Source organism: Xyrauchen texanus, chromosome 26, assembly GCF_025860055.1.
Source record: "Xyrauchen texanus isolate HMW12.3.18 chromosome 26, RBS_HiC_50CHRs, whole genome shotgun sequence".
NCBI classification, from domain to species: Eukaryota; Metazoa; Chordata; class Actinopteri; order Cypriniformes; family Catostomidae; genus Xyrauchen; species Xyrauchen texanus.
Genome location: NC_068301.1, coordinates 14563704 through 14590127, shown reverse-complemented (window position 1 = coordinate 14590127; position 26424 = coordinate 14563704). Strand labels below are relative to the sequence as shown.

Genomic DNA, 26424 nt, shown 5'->3' with positions numbered 1-26424 from the left:
TTAGTTCGCAGAGGAGGGTTAAATACCTCATTAAGAGCATTCAAGTATTTGGACACAAGCAACAAAACATTGAACACTTTCTGTGGTTTTTCATCTTTGGGAACATTTTAATTAAAAGTGTACAATGTAAAAGCAAAACAACAATAATCAGGCCCACAAGGAATCTGTGCATGCAGACCTACGCAAAAACCACAGAACAATAATAGCCGCTTAGGGCCGAACGGTTACAGTAGCATTTCCACATGGTTCAGCAAGGCACGGTTATAAACCGCTCGGCATGGAATTCTTGGCATGGTTAGCTAACCGTACTCGTGCTGGTTGAATGGCATTAGTATGTGGTGACTCACAACTGTCAAATTTGCAAATGCCAAGGTAACTTAAAGTGCTTTTAGTTGTTTCTAGCTTGCCAAGTTGGCTAATATTTGTCTGAATATTGTATGTTTAGTGTATCTTCATGATTTTATGATGCTGGTTTAACTGGTATTGTAGCATACATTTATTACATCCCCTGAGTGTACTCCCTCCACTCACGGCGTCGCCACAGACGGATCAGTTACAGACATTCTCCTGATCTCACTGCACCACAGTGAAAAAAGAAACTGTAACCACGGCATCTGGCCCGGATCGACACGGAACGGTATAGTTGTAAGATGAGAACTGTTTGGCCCGATGGTGGAAAAGTGGCTAATGTCTGTCATACACAAAAGTTCAACACATCCCAAATCCTTTCGCATCTTTGGCTACATCCACACTAACACCTTTTCTTTTGTAAATGCATTCATTTTGTTATGTTTACGGCTCTTTTCCACACTAGATCTTCTTCAACCGAAAACAGGGCATTTAGAAAACAATCTCCATTACCACATACTTTGGAAAAGGATGACGTTGAGGAACTGAAAATTGAGTTTTCCAACGAAAACGTATTCATGTGGATGTAGCCTTTGTTTAAAAATATTTGCAGAATATCAATACAGAAAATTAGGGAAAGTCTGAAAATACTGTCTGGGCCTGCCGATACCTGTCAAACATTAGCTCATTATAAAACCCTGAAAATGCATGAATACATAATGTCTCAACTATAAGGATTTTCTACCGGCCCAGTAAGGACTAGAGCTGGGTATTGATACAGATTTCCCAATTTAATTCCGATTCAATTATGATCTCAATTCGATTTGATATAGATTAATGTGGGTACATTTCTTATACAGTTGTCCATTTTGCTTTCATATGAAAGCAATTCTCTCTCAGCTAATGCTCAAAATTATGAAGGAACCTTCTAGGCAACCCTTTAAGGTACAATTCGAAAATATACATTTTACAAATTATATTTTAATGATTAGGTTTTATCAAATTGGCCACTTTTTAGTTATTGAAAATGTTTTAATTCAGTCTATTCCATCAATTAATGTCTTTATAATGAAATTGCATATAATATGTTGCGTATTTATCTTGGTTACATTTTTATTGTTTACTTCCATAAATTGTACTATTATACGAGTAATTACACTGATATGTAGAACATGTGCTTAATCGGTACTGTCTCTTTAAGACAGGCAGCATCAGCCAATAAGCAAATATAACGAGAGAAAACATGCTTAGTTTCTTGAGCGCATACATGTGTGATGGCAAAATTTGTATAAGTGACAGAAAAATGTGTAAACAGTAAAACTAAATAGACACAATTTATTATTTACTTTGCAATAATAGCTAGAAATTTGAATCTATAAATTCCTAAACACTTTTACTGGGAAAATTATGGCATAAATAGATTATAATATTCAACATATTCAATAATGTTTCTCGCAATTGCAACAACTTCATCTATGTCAGCCAGCGAGATAATGTTACCTTGATGACATATACATCGACAACTGATTAAACTGAATTGGCAAAACATCAATGTTCAAACTATTTTTTTTCCAAGTTTGCAATGCATAAAAATGTATATGGTAGGGCTGCACTATTATGAGAAAAATCATAATTGTTGATTATTTCTTAATATTTGGGGTGGATCTACAGCATAATGTATTCTTTATATTGGCTACACATCCAAAACAAGCTGAGAACTTTGTTCCTGAATGACTTTGCTGTTATACATCAATAAATCAAGACTATATTGGCCATCTCAGAAGCATAAAATAAAGAAGCTGTTTTTCAAATTTGTAATAAATCAGACACAGAAGCGAGCAATGGACAGGTCTCTGGTTAAAACTATCAACCACTACAAAAACATACGTTAAACAGAAAATTAAACAAACCTTTTTGAAGCAACATGAGTAGACCTACATTGACTGCTGTAATTGACACTTTTTAGTTAATCGTGGCAGCTTTAATCGTTATCTCGAATATTTATTCGATTAATTGTGCAGCCCTATTACATATTCATTAAATATTTTATGCACTGTCCCGAAAATCTCTCACACTGGCTTGGGACATGCTCATCATTCAACCCTGATGACATTTTGAAATAATCAGGATTTAGTCTGGTCTTGACATCAAAACATAAATGATCCCATTTACAACCTTTCCCTTATAAAAGAACAAAAAGTGTTTACGTGACCTTATTGTATGTTGCAAGATTGTCCATGCAAACAAACTCATTAACTTTTGCATATTCTCACACTGAATAAAACCTGATAGTTTTTCCTTTTAATTTGATTTGTGGGCTTTTCATTGGTAGAGACAGTAGAGAGAGACCTATCATTTTTACTAAGGCACTCACAAAGATCCTAAATGATATTCGGCTAAATTCTGATTCAGGCAAAATGTCAGTGTTGGTATTATTAGATCTCAGTGCTGCTTTTGACACTGTTGACCACAACATTCTCCAAGACAGATTGGAAAACTGGGTAGGGCTCTCTGGGATGGTCCTCAGCTGGTTCAGGTCATATCTACAAGATAGGGGTTACTATGTGAACATAGGCAGCTATTAATCTGAGTGTACATCCATGATGTGCAAAGTCCCACAAGGCTCAGTTCTTGTGCCGCTCCTGTTCAACCTGTATATGCTCCCACTAGGCCAAATTATGAAAAATAACTAAATTGCATACCATAGCTATGCGGACGATACCCAGATCTATCTAGCACTATTGCCAAATGACTACAACCACATAGGCCCTCTGTGCCAGTGCATTGATGAAATGAACAGTTGGATGTGCCAAAACTTCCTTCATTTAAACAATAACAAGATAGAAGCATTGCATTTGCCAATGAAGACAAAAGACTCCTAGGTCATAAAGACAAAAAAAAATCAAGAAAGAAATCTTGGTGTCATTTGAGTCAGACCTTAGTTTCAGTAGTCACATCAAAGCAATAACTAAATCAGCCTACTATCATCTAAAAAATATAGCCAGAATGAGATATTATGTATCCAGTCAAGACTTAGAGAAACTTGTTCATGCATTTATCACCAGTACTGCAATGGACTCCTAACTGGCCTTCCCAAAAAGACCATTAGACACCTGCAGCTTATTCAGAATGCTTCTGCCAGGATTCTCACCCGACCAGAAAAATCTGAGGTTAATACTCCAGTCCTCAGGTCTTTACACTGGCTTCTGGATACATTTTTAGAACTGATTGTATAGAACTATTACTCGTTAATAAATCGCTCAATAGCCTAGGACCTAAATACATTTCAGATATGCTTGTTGAATATAAACCTAACAGATCTCTCAGATCATTAGGATCAAATCAGTTAGACATAGACTTCACTCAAAACAAGGTGAGACAGCGTTCAGCTATTATGCCGCCCGCAGCTGGAACAAGCTTTGAGAAGTGTTTAGATGTGCCCCAACATTAGACACATTTAAATCCAGACTGAAAACACATCTGTTTATCTGTACATTTTCTGATTGAGCATTGTGCTGCAATTATTGATTTCACTGAATCATTTTGCTTTTGGCTTTCTTTCATTTTAATTACTCTATTTTATTATTTTTTATATAATTTTCCCAATGTGTGTGTTTCTTAGTCATTTTAATCTTTTTTTAGTTTTTCAAATTTATTTTATTACTTTATTCTTATTTCATGTTCTTAATTGATTTTTTTATTTTTATGTATCTTGTATTTTCTTTCAAATGTATATGTAAAGCACTTTGAATTGCCACTGTGTATGAAATGTGCTATATAAATAACTGTGCCTTGCCTTTTATACCCACGAAAGCTGCTCAAAATGAAAATGCACTATATTAATGAACTGCTTTAAAAATCAGGTTTTAAAGTGCTGGTGCTATAAACAGACATTGAGCCTTTTACTTAACCACATCTTTCATTTCATTAACTCTAAGTCACTGAGTCACGCAGCTCTCAAACTGCAGAGCCGAACATAATAAATGAAAGATCCACTGTCTAATGATATTAGAGTTGAAGTCAAAAGTTTACATATGCTTAGGTTGAAGTCATTAAAACTAATTTTTTTAACCACTCCACAGATTTAATATTAGCAAAACGAGTCTTATATCGACATAACCTGAAAGGCTACTCTGCAAGGAAAAAGCCACGGCTCCAAACAAGCCATAAAAAAGCCAGACTACAGTTTGCAAGTGCACATGGGGACAATGATCTTTCCTCTGGTCTAATGAAACAGAAACTGAACTATTTGACCATAATGACCATTGATATGTTTGGAGGAAAAAGGGTGAGGCTTGTAGCTGAAGAACACCATCCCAACCGTGAAGCATGGGGGTGGCAGAATCACGTTGTGGGGGTGCATTGTTGCAGGAGGAACTTGTGCACTTCACAAAATAGATGGCATCATGAGGAAGAAAAATTATGTGGATATATTGAAGCAAAATTTCAAGACATTTCAAGAAAATGGCTTAAGGACAACAACCATGACTTTGTTGTCCTTAAGCCATATTGGAGTGGCGATAACAAAGCTCAATCTGATAGAAATTTGTGGGCAGAACTGAAAAAGCGCGCGTGCGCAAATAGTCCTACAAACCTGACTCTGTTACACCAGTTCTGTCTGGAGGAATGGGCCAAAATTCCAGCAAATTATTGTTTTGAAACTTGCGGAAGGCTACCCAAAAGGTTTGACCCAAGTTAAACAATATAAAGACAATGCTACCAAATACTAACAAAGCGTATGTAAACTTCTGACCCACTAGGAATGTGATGAAAGAAATAAAAGTTGAAATAAATAATTCTATAGTTTATGAAATAAACTATTATTCTGACATTTTGCATTCTTTTTAAAAAATTGTATCCCCTTTTCTCCCAATTTGGAATGCCGAATTCCCACTACTTAGTAGGTCCTCATGGTGGCGCGGTTACTCACCTCAATCCAGGTGGCGGAGGACAAGTCTCAGTTTCTGAGACCGTCAAGCCGCGCATCTCATCACGTGGCTATCATCGTGCATGACACCGTGGAGACTCTGCACGTGGAAGCTCATGCTACTCCTTGCAATGCACGCACAACTTACCATGTGCCACATTGAGAGCGAGAACCACTAATTGCAACCACTAGGAGGTTACCCCATGTGACTATACCCTTCCTAGCTACCAGGACAATTTGGTTGCTTAGGAGACCTGGCTGGAGTCACTCAGCATGCCCTGGATTTGAACTTGCGACTCCAGGGGTTGTAGTCAGCGTCAATACTCGCTGAACTACCCAGGCCCCCGACATTTCACATTCTTAAAATAAAGAAGTGATCCTAACTGACTTAAGACAGGGAATTCTTTCTACAATTTAATGTCAGGAACTGTGAAAAATGTTTAAATGTATTTGGCTAAGGTGTATGCAAACTTCTGACTTCAACTGTACATGCTGGAGGATCAGGAGGCCTCTTCAGTAGAGACATAAACTACTTAAACTCTTAGAAACAAAAAGCTTGAAGGTTGGATTTTATTTATAATGTAGCCATCATGGATATTATGGACGTAAGAAGCAAAGAAAGGACCTGTAATGAATTGGTATAGCATCATAGGCAATTACTTATTACAACAAAACTTCCTTTGTATTTTAAACTACATGTTGTCATATGAACAACCAGTAAGTAACATTCATGAGTTTTCTGAGCCTTAAATTCACATCACACAGTAACAGTTCTTGGTTTATTTGGAGTGAGTTAATTCAGTCAGCTCCAACTGATTCTTTGATTCACTAAATAGAGCCAACTCAGAGTCGTTTATTTAGGAATTGGTAATGCTGTAGTTGTTGACTCACTAAAAAGTATCGGCAAAAAAAAAAACACCCACATTCTTTGGGAATCAGACTACACTGTTTTGTATTATGTCTTGCGCTGTAGACTCAAAATAACCGATTCAAGAGTCATCTGGTTTAAAATTGAAGAGAAATTGAAAACTCTTGAAGAGCTTTATTTCTCATGCTGAAGATACACAGAAGCAGTGAGGGTTGCTGCAGCAATTAATGAGCAATCATAACCGGAGAATTTGAATGTGTGGTGGTGGGTTATTAAAACATACTTGCACATCCACTTGAAATGCGAAAATGGTCTTCCCTACACCCCGATGGCATGAACTCTCCTGAAAATTGCCAATATCTTGCTTCTAGATTTACAGCTAACTGACACGATCGATGAACAGTGGTACTAGCTAATGAGAGCTATGTAAACACCTGCAAAATTACTAGATGTAGGCCTACAGAGCCCCCTGAGGACAAAATTGGAAAATGTAACATTATGAATGGCCAGAATGGCGTGTGACAATGAACTCCACTGGCAAAATAGAAAATGTATCCGCATTTGGTGCTTGGCGGGTGGACATCTTGGTCCCTGGTCATAAGCCAGTGATTTCGCACCAAATCTGTCCCGACAGCTCAAAATTCAAATAATTTTTATAGGGTTACCGTAGTGAATCGTGGGAGGGTAAGGACATTGTTTTAAACACTGATTTTGTACTCAATCAATAATGGCAATTTTATCATTGTAAAAAAACGTTGTGCAGCTTTTAAATATTTATTTTGTTTATTAAATTATGCAATAAGTTTGAAAATGTTAAAAATGTTTATTGTGTGTATTTAGGATACAGTCAAACATTAAAAAAAAAAAAAAAAAAACATCAAGGATTTCCATTAAGCAATAAAAAACTTGAGATGTGTTGGAAATGACACTGTGGTGGGAATTTACATGACTTTCCAAAATAAAATGACAAAAATAACATAGATCCCCTGTGATAGATGTACATACACTTTTGGACACAGTTAATAGACAAAAAGTAAACTAGTGAAAGAGTGAAATTTGTTTTAACAGGATTATACTTTCTAGAAATGTACAGGGCTGAAAGTGCCCCAAGTTAAAGAAATACCCATGTACTCCCATCACTGTCACTATGGTTACAGGCATTATTCTCGGCTATCTTGAATACAGAAAAGGGTCTCAACTTCAGGTTTGGATTAACTTGAGAATGAGTAAATGACAGATTTTTTATTTTGGGGTGAACTATACCTTAAGCACTGAGGAAAGGAAAAGAAGTAGAGGAATAATGGATATAAATAAATGACAGAGGAGACAGGTGTCTTTTTGAGCTTGTTCAAGCAAGCAAGGTAACAGAGAGGGGCCTACCGCTGTGAGCGAGTGTGCACTGCTTGCGTGTGAGTATACATTTTATCTACACATACCTCCACCCCCAACCCCCCCCCCAAAAACACGGGGTGGTTAATAGAGATTACCATCGGTGTTCAAACTCTGATACATGCAGAGAAAGCCACAATTAATGGCATTAAAAAATACTCCTTTAAAATCCACCTCTCAGACTTTGGCTATGTACATAGTTTTTGGGATTGACATTTGTGTTTATTAACAGGTGCAACAGCTTAAGGAGTGGCACGATTACGAAGCATGTATGAAGCAAATACTGGGTCACCATTTACTTTCATTACATCTTTTTCCAGAGACAATTTTTTGGTGAACTATCCCTGACTCCAGATGATTTATTGGAGCTAAAAGGTCTAGCATTGCTATTCCCGTCCATCCACTTCAGCTGGAGTTGAGCATGATCAATTCAAGCTCCACCAGAGAAACAAAAGCCAAGCATTCGGCAGCAGCCATGTCTTTTCAAGCCCCTCTTGCAGAGAAGAGAGGAGACCGTCTGCGTAAACCGCCAGCTTGTGTGTGTAACATGCTTCACGCAGTCAGCGGGGACACACTGCTTTTAATTCGCCTCCTTTCCTCCTCCCCCAACCTGTCTCTCCCTCACTCTCTTGCACACTAGAGAAGAATAAATAAGTTTTGGTTCCCAGGATGGTAAACACTTGAGAAGGCAGTGGATGCCATGGAAACGCAGGGGCTGCTGGGATGTCTGGGCTCTGATTTAGTCCCTGAGGTTTAAGAGGGGTTTAAACTAAGGGGAGCGGCAAAGACGTGGTGTCAAGATGCATGGAATGGATGATGCTTCAAACCGATTTGAAAGCAGAGAGATATCCACCCGTCTTCAAGAGGAAAACAACATCTCTCTATGTCTGTATCAGGTTATAACCAGGGCTGTCAATTGATCTAATCAAATTTATTGTATTTATTGCAGTGATTGAATTTATCACAAATAATTGATTGCAGGCTTTAAATAATAGCTGAGAAAAGCCCTCAAATGAAGATAATTCAAAGGCATTATTGCACACAAGTAAAGCTTTGAAAATAAATGACAAAAAGTGGCTTTAGATGGCAAAATATTGTTTGTTTCAAAACCACTGCATTAAACTTAATCCGATTACTGGCCTACAGTGCACAATCAAATTTGCAATTGAGTTTGTCAATCTGTCCGAGGTAGACTCGAATTAGGCTGTTCACACAGAAAACATTCTTGCATTCCCACTGCACAATTTTTTAATTGTTGGTGTATGTACTAATGCTGTCAGTCGATTAAAATATTTAATGCATGATTTATCGCAGATTTTGAAAGTGCTGAAATGTAACAAATCCTTTTTTCTGTAAAAATGCATAATTCTTTTCTTAAAAGAACAGTATATAACAATGTTTTATTAACATTTTCTAAACAGAAATGCCTTACAATAGCACCAAAACAAGTAGAAACTTTAAAAAAGTTAAAGTCTCCCAAAAAAGTTTAAAAAAATGTAACTTCTTAATTGCAATGGGCACTAATATGTACATATGCATCACATCTCTGTGTTTTTTTCTTCCAGTGTTTATTAAAGGATGGTGTGTCAAGTTAAAAGTAGCTTTTAAATTGACTGCCCTAATTATAATATTATCAAATTCTATAAACAAATTGCAGTGTTATATTTGGATGTTGAACAGTCTAATGGGCAGCCAATAGTCAAAAAGTTAACAAAGGCCATTTCAAAGAGTAACGAGTCCATATCAAATGGCAGTCAGCTCTGATCTAGATACTAATGGATGGGGTTTATAGTCATTGAAGGTGGTCTTTCCTTCGTTTTATTTTTTGTTTATTCTTGCGATTTGTATAGAGACTGTAGACAATAAGGTAATTATTGGGGAGAGAAAGGAGTAATTGGACACATCAGAGGTTAAATTCAAACCTTTGTATCCTGAAAGAGCACAACAACTCAATGTGTCTAGAGCATAAGCATTAGGCCACAGAACCGGCAAAAGAGGTGGTTCTTACCTGAGCACAGTACTGGGACCTAGCCACTGAGACGAGGAGCTTGAGAATGGGTTGAGACTGAGATACCAGGGGGGTGACGGCATGGATGACAGCAGTGAACTTGGGATTTGGCTTGATTCCTAAAAAACAAGAATTAGTTTCAGGATCAAATAAGTAACACATTATCAGACAAAAACAATGTAACAGTGATGATTCTAACAATGCTACACCTACTCGTAACTTCAGACAGAACTGGCAGACTGTTTGTTTTTTCACATTTTCTGCATTGGTTATTAAATCTGTACCATAAACATAGTAAAATGTGTCTCAAACAGAGCTGAGTGTACCACACTTATTGGTTGCTAAAAACTATAGAATTAACCTAAATATTTAATAAATTTACATACAAGGGGCAAAAGATGAGAAGGACTTTGTGAATGACATGGATACAAATGGTTACTGGTTACTAAATGAAAATAATAGACTTCAAGTTTGATTATACAGATGATAATGGTATTAATATCATGCATATTGTTTTGAATCTCCCTATAGATCCAGAGCACTGTTGTTTTTTGCCTGCTTTGGTCATGAGATAATGAAAACTGACTGTTGTCACCATTCTGTGGAGTGCATTCCCCGTCTCAAAATAACTCACCATGTTTAATTAGTGCAGCAGCGACGACCGCACAGATACAAGATCATTCTTGTTGGTTACCGCAGTATATTTTACACCCGCACTTTCTCACTAACAAGAGGTGCTCAATCAACAGCTTCATATTGATTGGCCTGACAAGCTCTGCAGATTAAGATAGAAGTGAGCGTGGGCTACATTAGCAACAGTAGCAATGCATGACTTTAGATTGTGAATATGGATTTCACTATCCAATTACACAGGGCGAGTCGATCATCTATCAAATTGTACAATGGTTGTCACTTAGCTACGTGCTTAAATTTGTAGATATCAAGACATCTCTGCAATTAAGAGGTGGCGGGAGAGGGTGTTTAAAAATAAGTTGGATGATGATAAAGGAGAGGACCAGACAACATAACTAGAGTTTTGAAGTACACATGAGGCAAGTCACAAATTTGGCTCTGACAAAACGCACGTCAGTAACAGATGAAAGAGAATCTGGCAGTCCCATAATTCCTCTCTGTCATGTCTTAGAAAGCTCATTAATTCCAGAAACATTTGAACATAACCTCAAAATGTCATACAGGACTAGTTTATAAAGTTTGGGAAAAAAGGGTGCCATATTCTTAAAGCTGAAGTGTGTAATTTTTTGGATGGCAAAATATTTCTCCTTACTCAGCTTAATATCCACAGACAACTATAGGTAAGCCATCTGTAGGTTGATTTCCCTGAAAAGTGTAAACACTGGGGCTCTATGGTGCTATCAAAACTTTCATCTATATGAGGTTCCCAACCAGACAGACACAGCAACATTGGCTCAACCAATGGCAAGAGTTCAAGATGGGACTTTCGGTTTAATCAACCAATGGAAGACGGTGGAGTTTTTTGGGGAACCTATTTGAAATTCCCTTTGGTGACAATAGTAGTGGCAAAATTACACACTTCTGGTTTCATGAGAACACTCGTTTTCAATAAAAAATATCAAAACATCCTTAACAAGAAAAATTCACCTGAAAAGCAAAAATGCATAAGATATATAAACTTGTTTTCAGAGAAGCAAACTCTTGCACTAACATGCATTTCATACCTGGATAGTGTGATATAGTAATATAATATAATATAATTTTATATAAAAGTGATGTAAGTTAGAGGATATTCTTTAGCTGGCTTGCAATCTTATGTGTAAAAGTTACCTGTGTAAAATGGAAACTGCTACTTACATATTATATCAGAGGCTGTGGTATCTAAAAAAAATTCTCTGTCCATTAAAGAATTTTAAAAACATTGATGGATAATTCAAATGACATCCATCAGGTTGGCAGTTACCTTCTTTGAACGTTTTAAGCAGCCACCAAAGCTAAATGTTGCATCGCCGAAGCAAATTTAATATTTATCTTGTGTTCGGCACTTTGTAAGTGCTAAATATGCTTCTCGGCCGAAACGTGCGAGCGAAGCCTAGTTTCACGTGAGTAGAAAACAGGAGGGAGACGTGGGCGATTGGGGATTTGAGGAGAGAGACAAGATATTCCAAGTGTATTGCATTGGAATAATTCATGGGATTTTTTTTTCATTGTTTGGGTGATGAGATTGCAAGGCTGCAGTGTCTGTTGTGTTCTTCACATTGCAATGGTAGAATAAAGAGAATGAGGCAAGAACACACAACACAACGCTTTAACAACGGGTGACTGTAGTGCAACATCAGATTTACATTTACACATTCTTTGAATGTGGTGAGAATCTGTCCCTGACCACCTTCGAATATGGTTTCAGTTATCCGATCTTGGGTGCACTTACACCTGTCATTTAATGTGGTCAAGTTATAGCCGATAGTAATCAGATCACCAAAAACATGTTAATGTAAATGAGGCCAAAGTGTATTTGTCTCTTGTTTATGCTTATCACAATTGGAAAAGTGTCATATTACATTTTATTCAAGCAAAAAGTCAGTGAAAACTAGTACATTTTCATGTTTTAAGGATGTTTAAGATTTTACTGGTATGAAGTAAATGAAGAATATGACTTCTTGCAGTGTAGAATATTTAATCAGACAGCCTTTAACAGAGGTGCACTACAGAGAACAAAATGGACAATTACCAAGTTCGGCATAGTAGAAAGGGAAGTCACCCAGGTAGGATGAGTACTGGGGCAGTGTAAAAAGACCACCGGGGTGACTGTTCCACATCAGAGTACTCCTGGAGGTCTGCTGAAGCACTCGGTCCTGAATGATCTAAAAAGAAACAAGTAAACAAACACCTTGCATTAAGTTTATAAAAAAAATAAACATTTTGTTTTCATTTACTCATCCTCATGTTATACCAAACCTGTATGACTTCCTCGCTTCCAAAAAAGGAGATGTAAGGAAAATGTTAACCTTGGTCATCTTTCACGTTCATTGCATCTTTTTTCCCCATTTAATGAAAGTAAAGTAGTGACTGAGGCTCATATTCTACCTGATATCTCCTTTTATGTTACAAGAAAGACTGAAAGTGATGAGTAAATGATATAATAAAAACTTTGGCTAAACTATCTATTTAAGTGTAAACACTTCAAGATGTTCCTAGCTAAATTCGCGCAATGGTGACAGCTGTGAAGTTGAGATCTTTGTAAAAGGTTAAATTAATGTTTTGAAATGAAACTTCAGTAGAGGTGCAGCTCTGGGTCTATAAACTATAAGACAAATGATCAAATGCTCTACTGATTTCGCCGCCTTCATTGTGCCAATCAGCTGCTCGCTGCATTAAGAGGAGCAATTGTGTCTTTGGCCTCGAGTGAGGCTTTCAGCCACGAATGGATGCTGTAAAAAGAGACAAAGACTGATAGGGTTTTTTTTTGTTGCCATTGTTTATTGGTTATATGTGCCCCTTGGCGTGAAAGTGGATTGGCTTAGTGACAGCCTAATCGTTGGAACTGGAACAAGTTTTCATACAAACTGGATGTCTCTGAGATTGTATCTTCAATGCATATGCCTAATTCTAGCCTGGAGGCATTTTGTAGTAAAAATGAATCTTATAGAATTTACTGAGTAGCTGGATCATCTGAGTGGATTCATTAGTTGAAGGATGGTGAGATTCTCTAGCATTTAATCTCATTGGGTCCACACAAATGTATTTCAAACGCAAATACAGTTTCTATAGAAAGACTGCATAATGAGTTAATTTAAGGTGTACGGTGCTTTTCTTTACACTTCCATGTTTGGGCTTAATATAGTTGGGAAGAATGGTGAAGATAAATGGGTTGAAAAGTATTTGGGTATGTTGATTCAGAATTAATAAACCAAAGGAGGAGTCCACACACCTAATTCAAGGGTTAAATTAATAAATCCAAAGAACCTGTGGTCAGTGATTTACTGGAATAGCGGACAACTGATATGAGTTTTTTACTTGACAATGTCAATTCCGATATTTAGGGTGTAGGGTGACCTTTCTCCAATGGCATATGGCCACCCTATGCAGATGTATTTAATTTAGTTATAGCAAATGCAATGCACTCAAATTGATTCATTTAAAATTACATATATATATATATATATATATATATATATATATATATATATATATATATATATATATATATATATATTTTCTTTTTGGTAAAAATTCAGGAAATGTTTTTTATTTGACAACAGAAAATCAGCTGCATAAATTAGCAAGGCTGTCATTAGCTTTTGGAACTGACACTAGGGGAAATACCCACTTCTGGTCAACTGGGCAGTTATTGGCTGATGCTGATAATCCCAAAATGGTCAGGCCTATTTATCGGTCTATCAATTCTGAAGATTTACAGTACAAAAAATACATGTGGTAAACCAAAAACTGTACAAGTGAACAAAGTGAATGTGCATAGAAAACCTTAAGCAAACGTTTAAGTTCGTAGGACTTACATTTACATTTAAGCCTAAAAGTAAACCAATTGTGTAGCCATATTTTCATCCATAGAAATTGAGTATAAGTAAAAATACAAAAGTAAAAGTAATAAACTAAATAAGTAGAAAAAACTAAAATATTTGTAAAATTTCATCTGCGTGCAAGCTCATTTAACTGTTTTTCCTTTGATTTCTTTTGGTCGCCCTCAGCGCAGTCAATAATCATTTGACACAAGTGCTGAGATTAAGCTGTAGCCTTTCGCCCTTGAAGAAGCCCACCTGTCATCTTAAAAACCCAATCTGAGGGGCTGATGAAAGGCCGGTCCTCTCACTCAGCTATAAGTCCTCCCTTTTAGAGACTGAAGACATGTGATTGACGACTCAAGCTTGCATCAGGATGGCCGCAATCTTCCGAATGGAGGGCAGCGGATGCAAGTAACTCTTTCGGATGCTGACTCAAATTGCAATGACGTTTGAACCTTCACCATGGGAAGTTGGGGATTTGACAGCCCTGTCACTAGTTTATGGCTGATATTATGTGTAAACATGCCCCAATTGTGGTGCGCTGTATTGGGGCAAGCTGTCACAATGGAACCTGTAATTAAACAGCCTATATTAAGCTTTTTTTTTTTTTTACTTTTTCTAAAGTTACACATTAGAAATGTGGGATTCAACATCTAATTTAAACCTGAAAAAAAGTGTTTCAGAATTTTTACAATTTTTAAAAAGAAATGTTATGGCATAAAATGAAAAATTCCACACTATTTCTAGGTCACAAATTAAATGAGCAAATTTTCTGACATTGACCATCTTGACACTTTTGTACGAATGGTCAGATTACCATGCCTCCATTGAAGCACACAAGATGCATTTTGAAACAATCTCAAACCATGCTGAAAAACTTTTCACAAAAATTGCTATAGTGATTTTTAAATTTATAATAAATAATTCATTACATTAGACAATTATTAGATACACTTACAAAGGGTTTTCACAAGTAGACTAACATGTAAAAGTATACACACCTCCACCACTTCTAATATTCTAAAATGTCAAAAATATTTTAACCCACCAATGGGGAATAGCTTTTTGTGTCTAAAGCAGCTTTAGTGGGCATCACAGCTGTGTAATAAGTGTGTGTGTGTGTGTGTGTGAGAGAGAGAGACAGCAGGAGGTGGCATGACTGAAAAGTCATTACTTACTTCTAGAGTGGTGAGCACAATCTTCTCCACAGAGGAGAAGTAGGCCTCCCACAAGAACTGTGTCTGCTGTCGCAGAGCCAGAATCTTATCCTGATGAATGGAGCGCACCGTGGATGGGATCTGCAGAGAGAGAGAGAGAGAGAGAGAGAGAAGAGAGCAGGATAAATCAGCACACTGCTGCTAGAAAGGTTATGTATGAGTGCTCATTACTGTAACAAAACCAAGCAGAAGGAAACAAGCAGAAATGACGAAGAAGAGAAAGAGGGGTGGGGAGGTGAATATCAGAATGGTTGCATTTTCTCAGTGATAATAACCAAATAGTGTATCTTGTATCATCTGTATTTCCTTCCCCCCGTTGAGGTAAATCCGATCCAAAAAAGGATGTCTAACAATCCTAACCTGGTTAACCTCAGCCCCATTAGATGGTTGTCTAACTGATCAACTACCTTAACCAGCAAGATTTTCCATCAATGTCAGAATGCCAAAGTTACATTAGATGTCAAAGAGGGAGGGACCATGGGTATTTTAGCAAATGTCATAATTAAAGTGTCTGAGGTCACACAGAATAGGCATAACAGGAAAGAGGTCCTAGAAGGGATGGAATAAAAGAGTAATGGATTTCTTACCTGCAGTAGGAGCCTCTCGTCCCCGATCACAGCGGCTGTGTTCCAGTCAATGACCTCTGAGAAGGGGAGTTCCCAACCGTTACTCAGCATGACCGGCACACAGGCAGCCTACAAAAACACGAGCGCACACACACACATACAGCGATGGGGTCACAGTGTGAGTCATATGTGCAGTGTTTTGATTACGAGACAGCACAATGAGAAAGGGCACATGTTTAAACAAGTAACAAAGCAACACAATGAATGCATATTAAATGTCTTCAGCTGAATGCCAGAGGAGCCATTAGTCTTGTTATTGATGCCGACTAAAAGAGTCCAGCGAACATATCACAACAACAAATCCATTTACACAATATAAAGTTACTTACAATTTCAGCAAATAGAAAGAGAAAGAATATGAGGGAGAAACAGAGAGACAGAAGAAAGAAGTGGCCTGTTATTTATATATACAGTATATATATATATATATATATATATATATATATATATATATATATATAATATAGCAACTAGAATGTAGTTAATGTAATAGAATAGGCTAGGCAGAGAACAGGCTAGGTGCACTATTGTCTATTGGTATACGTGCACGTCGATGATGTCACATGCATAAAACTAACAGCAGTGAAGCAAGTGTGAAACGGAGAACCAGCAACTAGGGTTCAATATACAAAATGTTGGCTTTGGGAGGATACCAGCCTCTGGTAGACCTTGATATCAATGATAAGCCCAACAGAAAATCTGGTAAACTTTGTAGTAATTATTACATTGAAAACCTTAACAATGTCTTACATGTCAATTATATATAATCAGAATGATTCTAAATACCAAATTCTGTATTGCATGTATTCTTGAGCTTATATACAGTTATGAATACATTTAGACCATCGGGTTTGTATACAGCAATGGTAAATTGCACCTCATCTCTGCATTTGGAAGTGCATTTAATGTGCTGCAAATGAAGAATTTTGGGAGTAGTATGCTCGTTTGTGGGAAAAGAAGGCAATAATGAAAAATAGGAAAAATACAAATCGAATTTATTTCTCCATGTAGTTACAAAATGATGGAGAGAAAGAAAAAAGGACACTGAGAGAAAAGTGAGTTTCCTTTGAAGTGAGTTAGAGGTGTAGAAATGGAGGGGTGAGCAGCTGTTCTGTCTGACGGCTGTTTGACGTAATAAAGGCCTGCCACTCAAGAGGTCATAAAGCTGTCAGGGCATGCAGTGGTCACGCACAGACACACATGCACAAACAAGCACAGACAGACTCTCATGGGAAGTGGGTGTATGCTCCAGGGGTAAAAAGATGTGGTTTGGTAGAGTATATTTAAGGTGAGAGCTACCATGAAAGTGTGTGTGCATCCTTGTTTGGCAATAATTGTGAGGACCAAACGTCTGAAAACAGTCTCATAATAACATCTCTTGGAAATGACTCATGAGGATGGTGCTCATTACTAAAAGAAGGTTTTAGAAATCTGAACATTTTGACATTTTAAAATCTAAAATGGCCATAAGGTGTCTATAGTAAACAGGTTTAGGGATAGTGTGTAGCAATTACAATTAGCTTAATTTTAGAACAGTCAATGGAAGCATTGGGATGTTTTCACAAAAAAGGAAGAAGGTTGAAAGTTTGGAAGGTAGGAAGTACGCAAGGGAAGGAAGTTTGGAGAGATGTATGGAAGGATGGATGGCTTTATGGATGGCAAGACGTTTGGAGGGACATGTGGAATAAAGGAAGGATAGACGTATGGAAGGAATTTGGAGGGACATATGGAAGGAAGGACAGATGTATAGAAGATAGGATGACGGAGAGAAGGAAGTTTGAAGGGATGTATGACAGGAAAGAAGGGAGGAAGAAAGGAAGTTTAGAGGGATGTATGGAAGGATAGAGGATGGAAAAAGAGAAGGAAGGACGGATGTACAGAAGGAAGTAAGGAAAAAGGAAGTTTAAAGGAATGTATGGAACAATGATATAAAGAAGACGATGAAGAGAAGGTAAGAAGGAAGGAAGTAGTGAAGGAAGGAAAGAATTTGAGCGATGTATGGATGGAAAGAAGGAAAAATGGACGTTTAGAGGGACGTATGGAAGGAAGGACGATCTATAGAAGAAAGGAAGTTAGGACGGACTAACAGAAGGAAGGAAGGAAGTTTGGATGGAAGGATGAAAGGAAGGAGAGAAGGAAATAAAGAAGTTTGGAGGGATGTATGAAAGGAAGTAGGGGTGAAAGAAAGGAAGGATAAATAGTAGGAAGGAAAAAAGAAGGAAGCTTAGAGGGACGTATGGAAGGATGGACAGATATATAAAAGGAAGGAATGAAATAAAAAGTTTGGTAGGGACGTACAGAAGGAAGGAAAGTTGGACAGATAGAAAGAAGAAAGGAAGGAAGTTTCAAGGGACGTATGGAAGGCAGAAAAGAAAGTAGTACTCTACAGAAAAAAGGAAGGACAGATGTACTGTATGTATATATGTGTGTTCACCTGCAGAGCCTCCAGGAAGCGAAAGGAGCCTAGTCGTCGTCCTCGTGGCACCAGGCAGAATGTGGAATTGTGCAGCATTTCACGGTAGTCATATCTGCACAAAAGCACACAAGCACAAATAAAAGATATGTCTAACTCAAGAACACACATACACAAATGTGTGATACGTCAAACTCCTCTATTTTAATATAAATGTAATTTAACAACATGGCTGCACCTCTCTCTCCATCCCTTTTACACTAAGAGGTCTTTCGCCATCCCAACAGAAAGATCAGATGTTGCATATGTAATGAGATTATGACACATGCTTGCATCAGGCAGCCATATTTATGAGCCGCATATATGTGGAGAAACTATTCAGTCACACACAAATGGTATGAACAGTGTAACATACACACTTATCTACAAATTCACGCACACACGCTGTCAGAGTGCAGATGCTTGAAGAGATATATTGGAATGTTTTTTCCCCATATCAAAGAGACAGTCATTTCTCTGCCCCCTGTGCTCTGATCTAAGGTCAGCCACAGCAACACAGATGGCATCCTGTCCTCTCATGTGTGCACACAAAAGATACAACAGCATCAAAGAGGTTGCGAGGTTAAAGGAGCGGACAGTTATTTATCATCCAGAAAATCATTCATAATTTACAGGTGAGCATGTAAGGTGAAGGTTACATGACCGCTCGTGCATAAGTCAAAGACATTGACTTCCGCAAGCTGCCATTATCTGCATCTATGGTGATCTTGCTGACTCTAGCACAGCTGTGCTGTTTGCTGCCTTAGCTCATTGATGGATGCCGACTTTTAATACTGACTGAAATGGCAGTCTACAAACAAACATGCACGAACACAAACACACATATATGGCACAAAATTGTGAAACAGACTATATTCATTAGTAATAAGCTTATAAATGGGTAAAAAAAAAATACTAATTATAAATAGCATAATTTAAAAACAAATAGAAGTCAATGGGAGTTTTGGGTAGCCCTCACAAGTATATGTGTACAAGTTTGTGTTTTTACAATCTGGAAGGAAAGAAGGAAAAAAGAAAAAAAGAAAGAAAGAAAAGAAGAAAAAAAAGAGGCAAAGGGAAAAGAACAAGAAAAAATGTAAGAACCAAAAGAAAAACTAACAAATGAGAGCAAACAATGAATGCACAAAAAGCAAGAGTGAAAGAAAACAAAACAACGAACAGTAAAAGAAAGAAAAACTGCAAGAATGAAAAAAGAACAAAAAAACTAAAAAACACAATGACAAAAAAATTAAAGAACAAACAACCAACTAACAAAAAGAAAGAAAGAAAAACACAGAAAGGAAAAAGAACAAACAACAACAAAAAGAAAAAAGAATGAACAGACAGAAAAAAAAAGAAATGGACTAACAAGCAAACATAATAAAAAAAAAAGAAAGTAACGAAAGGAAAAAAACAAAGAATGAACAAATGAATGAAAAAGAAAAAGAAAGAAAGGATGGAAGCATTTGTAGATTTGGATATTAAATAGTGCCTGAAATGGCAGGCTACACACACACACACACACTACAACGAAACAGAGGCACAGAGACCATTCTGTCGCAAAATGAACAAACAAGGCACGTGTGTGAGCACACATGCACACGCCCCAGCTGTCTGGATATCAGACTGATCCAGCATTAATGTGATAGAATATGAATGAGGCTGGAGGGCAAGCCATGGTCTCTGTGGTGCCATTTCACGTAGATTAGCTACCTGAGGAGCAATATCAGACAGTCGGCAAACACTGATGCTCACTCCGTGCCTCCAAGTGTGAGCCGAGGACAGAAATTGCGCTGATATTTCCATACGATGTATGAACCACTGGTCACATGGTACTCCTTGCCCAAAAAAGCATTTTAAAATATGTAAAATAATAATCTTCAGCCAATTTGCACAGAAGCCACATGTTTAAATTATAAAGTACTATGGGAATATACCAGAAATTCCCCTAAAATCATTGTCTCAACTGACTGGAGTGAGTCTATAAGGTTGTTTAGAGTGTAAAACATCAGCAGATTTAGTACTGTGTAGGCACTGTGTCTTGTATTTTACACATGTACCATGATAATGCCATGTTTTTGGTCATGCACCATGGAAATCCCATGGTATTATTTGCAATACCTTGGAGCACCATGTAAAAAGCATTGTGAGAACATGGCAATTTCTTTTTGACATGAACCATACTAATGCTATGTTTTGGAAAGGAAACTTGGTTATACCATGATGTCCTCTGAAATACCTTGGAGTACCATTTGTATACCATGGTATATGAACATGGTAATCAATGTGTACAATGGTTTTTGGGACATGGAAATAGGGAAATACCATGATTTTCACAGTTCTGCCACAGTACTTTCAATGAAAGTGTGTGTGTGTGTGTGTGTGTGTGTGTGTGTGCTTGTTTTATTAGTAGCCTTTTATAATATTTTGTCAAACATCAAGCATCTTTTGACCTTGGGAATCTCAGACCATTAAAAACAAAGAGCACAGTGAAGATGAGAGCATAATAGTGTGCGTTTATACACAAGTGAGGACGCATCAGTCTGGCACACACAAGTGTTTGTGTGAAGTGAATGTGTGGGAATGAGCGTCTATGAAATGCATAGCAGAGAAAAGAACAGTGTTAGAGTATTTCGAGAAAACTGCCGGTGAATCAATAAAGTCTAAAAAGTGAGGATCACCCTCTGTGTTTGTGTTTATTTCACAAGTTGGGTACAATTATATTACTCTGCCCAAATAAAGCCCTAAGCACAGCTTTATGTTCCATCTCCATAGCAACTCCGGCTAAATGCCTCCATTTGGAGTGTGTTAATTACATGCATTCTGCGCATGGTTGATGGGGGAGACTAGCACAATGAGGTAACGTTTTTAAAATATCCAGTTTCATTTATCTCCCTTTTCAGTGTTTTCTAAAACATTCTCTGAAAAATACTACTCCCTGTTCCCAGATCAAAATGAAAGCTTGCCTGGGAAATGAGCCAAAATGGCAGTTGCTTCTGAGGCAGAAAAATCGGCCTGAGGTGCTGTGAGCCCACCTCCTAGACATCAACCTAGGATAAACGTGTTATTTGGGTAATCATAATTTGAAGCCACATTATCATAAAAGTAAACATACATTCATAAAATATTGTGTTGATTTTCAGCTGGTGATAGACTCATTCACAATTGTTGTCAATAACATGTAGTCAGAGTAGACACCATTTATGAATCGACACAGGCAAACAACAGGGCCATGAGGGACAAAAGTACACTCTTCTGTGAACATCTTTCAAAGATGATGCAAATTAATCAGTAAGCACATTTACATACAAAGTCTTACACCGTTTATCCTTAATAGGCCAGCAACGTGTGTGGTCATGTAAATGCCTTAAAAGGCTTTCCTTTATGGGGGTCAAAATTGTCGAAACAACAGATTCACAGAAATGAATCCAACTTCTGTCTCCATTTTGGCTACTAACCTTTAAATCAGAAATAATATTAGGTTAACTTTCTTAAAGGTGATGCGTCATTTTAAACAGCAACAACTATGGCCTTATTTATACCTTGCATTTATATGCATTTTCGGTGATCGGATAGGTATCGGATATAACTTGACCGCATTAAATGACAGGTGTAATTCCACCAGACACACACATTGCGATTGGATCATTATCGATTCACTGAAACCACATTTGTATATGGTTAGGGGCAGATTCTGACAAAATTGAAAGGTGTAAGTAATTAATTAATTATGTGATGAGGCTGTGCTTGCATGTGGGCATGTTGAAGGAAGCTCTGTGGCAGGAGGATGCTGAGAGGATGACTGCACCGGCTCTGTCTTCTTGCAGTCGAAGACGGATATAATTGGTCAGATATATTCAGTGTATGTCGCTTTGGATAAAAGCATCTGCCAAGTGCATATATGTAAATGTAAATGGTAGAAGTTACATTTGTATACACAGAGAGTCACTTGAAAACTTGCTTTAATTGCATTACAAATTCTGTGCACAACAATACATTTTTAAGTGATTCCTATTTGATTACAGTTTAATGAGGAATGATCTACAATTACAGTAACTGTAATTATATCCATTGTAACTCAAATCATGCATCTGAAAGTTAACTGTGAATTCACATACACGTGTGTACAGCAGCCAACATGTCACTGGCAGGGCACTCCAAAATGCTAATTTACATTTATGCATTTGGCAGATGCTTTTATCCAAAGCGACTTACAGTGCTCTTATTACAAGGACAATCCCCCCGGAGCAACGCGGAGTTAAGTGCCTTGCTCAACCACAATGGTGGTGGCTGTGGGGATCGAACCGACAACCTTCTGCTTACCAGTTCATTGCTTTAGCCCACTACACCACCACCTCTCTACCTCTCTAATGGTACTATTGGGGCTTTTCCACTGCACGGTACAACTCGACTCGACTAGACTCTGCTTGCTTTTTGGGGGTTTTCCACTGTGAATAGTACCTGGTACTTTTTTAGTACCACCTCGGTCGAGGTTCCAAGCGAGCCGACACTAAATGTGACGACAAAACCGTGCAGATCACTGATTGGTCAGAGAGAATCGTCACTACCAGCGTCACTGGATTTGCGACACGGGACACCAACTCGCTATTTTGAAAGTTAGCAATAGCTATAGCAACATCATTTGTTCATGGACTTTTGAATTGTAAAAAGAAATGGCTGTGTGCAAAACCACAGCATGGTCATAATAAACGAGGTGAAGACGTTTCTCTCGTTTGCGACAAACGAAACGAGCAAAATGAAAAAGTCTTTCAGGATGTGTCTCAGCTGTTGGCCAACGGACCTACCAACAGTGTAGGGAAAAGTAAAAAACTTTAAAAGTGACTACAGAACCATTAAGGAAAAGAGGAAGTGGTCCACGATGGAGGTTGGTACGCTAACTCTATACTCTGCTTGAAAGCTTCACTTTAATTAGTTGACCAGCTACTGGAAAGCTTGCTTCTAAAAACACCAGGCCAATTTAACTGTTACACTAATGTAAAATCACCATGCAACAACTGCTTTATGCAGCACAATGAGCTAGTAGCTAAGAGCTAGCGATCGTGTTATTATTTTGTGTTGCGTTTAAGATTATGTTACGGCAGTAGAGGCGGCACAACTATGACGATCAGCCTATAATCCCACCCATGTTGAGGCGGTACTAAACTGCGTTGGAAAAGCAAGCTCAGAAATGAAAAGCGAGTAGAGTCGAGACAAACCGAACCGCGCAGTGGAAAAGTGCCATATGTGTGCGTGTGAGCCCACATGAAGTGTCCATACTGTACTCTCTCCAGCACTCTCACTGTAACTAATTCATTAGAGCAATTAGTGTTCTTTAGAGGGCTTATGCTACATTCAATTAGCATATAAAACACAAGATAACCCACAGGCCTTCCAGCAAACACCCCCTTCATATAGTACTATAACAGTTATGTGCTCTGGCTACACCACAGCATTGAATCAGGCTTCAATAATGAATAAAAGTATGTGAACATGTTACTTTGTTACTATGTGGAATTTACCTTGTTTTGACCAAATTCTAGTGTAACATTGCACGTTCAAAATTGGTCACTCACTGTATGAAGTTCCATGATGGTTAGAATACAGCCTTACAAGCCAGCTGCCCATGTAGGCAGTGGGACAGCTCACTAGGTTTTGGAACAGAGCTGATCAGTATGTCCACATGTAAGCATGACTGTGTGCTGACCAGGACTCTCTCTAGAGAGGCTAAATATGAATCAGTTTTACTCACTTGTCAAAAAGATCAGCTTCAGTTGTTACAGACACTTGACAGGCTCGCCTTGTACAAGAACCCTAATTTATAATGATAAGTCTATCATGAAAATCTTCACAATTTGTCCTTTCATCTACCTTTCTCTCTACTAAACAAACCAGATTGAGGCTATCGTCTCAGTTTTGCTCGGTAGTGATTTGAGCTTTTTGATGATGCTCTTGACACAGAATGAAGATAGATCAAATAAAATATTTAAGGACGTGTTCATCCAAAATTTACTCACCCACTTGTCATCCAAAATCTGTATGCCATTATTCTTTCCATGGGAAACAAAAGCACAGCATTTTCCATACAGTGTCAGTTTATTAGGTCACTTTTTTAGCCGAAGTCATATATACAGACTACATGTTTATTTAATTAAATGGCAGACTTTTGTGGTTTAATAATCAATTTGAGTCATGTAGTGACTGGCTTTTCCAGAATGGGAAGCTGCCGTCATAACATCAGAGCTCCATGGTCAAAACAACACAACACTTCAAAATAAAAGCTCAATTTAGCCAAAAAAAGTACTACAGAAATAGTTCACTACTGTATAGTTATGAAGTAGTCACTGTAATACTACTAATAAATCAATAGTAATTGTATTATATTTAAGCAATATCCTCACATCTGTGCTGTTATGAAGCACTTTATTTGACAAAAATAATACCATATCATATGTTGATAATTAATTGTTATTCTTTCATTTGATTAAAGTTTTAATGAATTTATTAAAACACCATTTTGATGATAAAATAAAAAAAAACTTGATATGGAGTTCAGTATCCATACAGTATCGGCGAGTACCAAACATAATTCAAAAATGTCCTATCGCCATCATTGGTGGCAAAGCATTCTTGTGTGTCTAATAACCAAACGTGATGATTTATTTTTTAATTCTAGATTTGACCTTATGATAGACCCAAGTTTCGTTGGAGGTAAATATTATCAGTGAGAAAAAAAATTAGCGTACGGCTTTAGAAGACCTGTAATACCGCATTTGTCGAATGGACTTCATTTATGAAACTTGAATGGTGCTTTTATGAGGCATTTCGTTTTTTGTCCTTTCTGAAGCTTGACAGACATGGCCACCACAATCTGTCATCATATAACTAGTAACTGCATTCAAGTTGTGAATTACATGAGCATGAATAATTAATGACAGAATTTTGCATTTTTTTGGATGAAATGTTTCTTAGTCAGAAAGAATTGTGCTAAACTGTGGCTTCTGGTTGGTTACCCTGCCATCTCACAGGGACACACTTTGTCCTGCTTGATTGGCCTGTCAGCATGCAGGGACACCTAGGTCCGAACAAACCAGTTATTCTGTCAGGACACAGGGACAAAACGTGTCTTGATTGGCTGGCCTGTCAGCGAACGGGAATGGACTTAGTAAAATACTGGCTGTCCTGTCACCACAACGGGAATATTTCAGTCCTGACTGCCTATGGGCCTGAATGGTTGGAAGTGTGATTCAGACCCTGGCAAGCTGATTACCAGATGTGTCTCAAAGCACCAGTTTATATCCAGATGGTTGGCAGGACTGCGATGACGTGACTGCGCTCAAGTCTGATTCGGGAATCAGGACATGTCAGCACAAGCCCGTCTGTGGTCTCTCTCAAGATCTAGTTCTGCGTGAGAAGCATTTACACATGGAATAGTTGCTTCTTTCATAGATCACACACTTCAGCAGTTAAAATATTCTTGAGATGTCAAAGTGCTAAACAGCTAAATGGGCTGAAGTTGTACTGACAACCCTTTGTTCTGGTAAACCCCTGTTTTGGTCTGAATCTGTGTAGCCAAGCAATGAGAAGAAAACAGCTCCTAATCAGCATTTGTGAAGGGTTTTGAAAGACAAACGTAAATCAAAGCATCCTTTTAAGTTGAAGTCAAACTCTTGTCAAGGCTGAAAGCGACATTTCTGACTAAACATTTATTGACTGCGACAACCTACAAAAACACAACTTTGGTATCATTCAGTGACACAAAAATGCTAAACTACATAAGTTTCATTCCAAACAGCAATCAGACCAAAAGATTTCAAAGGAACAAGGTTGGCAGCTAACTGAAATAACTCCACCACTCACATGTGGTGGCAAGCAGAATGGTTCTGCTTGGTCTAATATATTAGCCAATTTAAACTCCAACTGGTATGAAAAAAGACGGTAGTCCCATTTACTGTATCCCTTCCCCTCAAAGATGAACAAAAAGTCATAGTTACCTAATTTATTTGCAAACACATTTAAATCACATTTAAAACACAACACTTCAGAAATACTATTACAGCCAAACAATTGCAACACTGATACCTGAAGCCTGAGTT

At 37.7% G+C, this 26424-nt stretch overlaps 1 protein-coding gene across 1 annotated transcript in view; it reads right to left on the bottom strand.

Annotated features, from left to right (window-relative positions):
• LOC127619828 (exostosin-1b) overlaps nucleotides 1-26424 on the bottom strand; it is a 116715-nt gene that overhangs the window by 14242 nt on the left and 76049 nt on the right. The window contains exons 2-6 of the mRNA XM_052092839.1: nucleotides 18314-18407; nucleotides 15841-15948; nucleotides 15215-15334; nucleotides 12245-12377; nucleotides 9541-9659 (exon numbers count right to left, since the gene is read on the bottom strand). Of these exons, the coding sequence (XP_051948799.1) occupies nucleotides 9541-9659; nucleotides 12245-12377; nucleotides 15215-15334; nucleotides 15841-15948; nucleotides 18314-18407 (574 nt within the window). The remainder of the gene's footprint in view (nucleotides 1-9540; nucleotides 9660-12244; nucleotides 12378-15214; nucleotides 15335-15840; nucleotides 15949-18313; nucleotides 18408-26424) is intronic.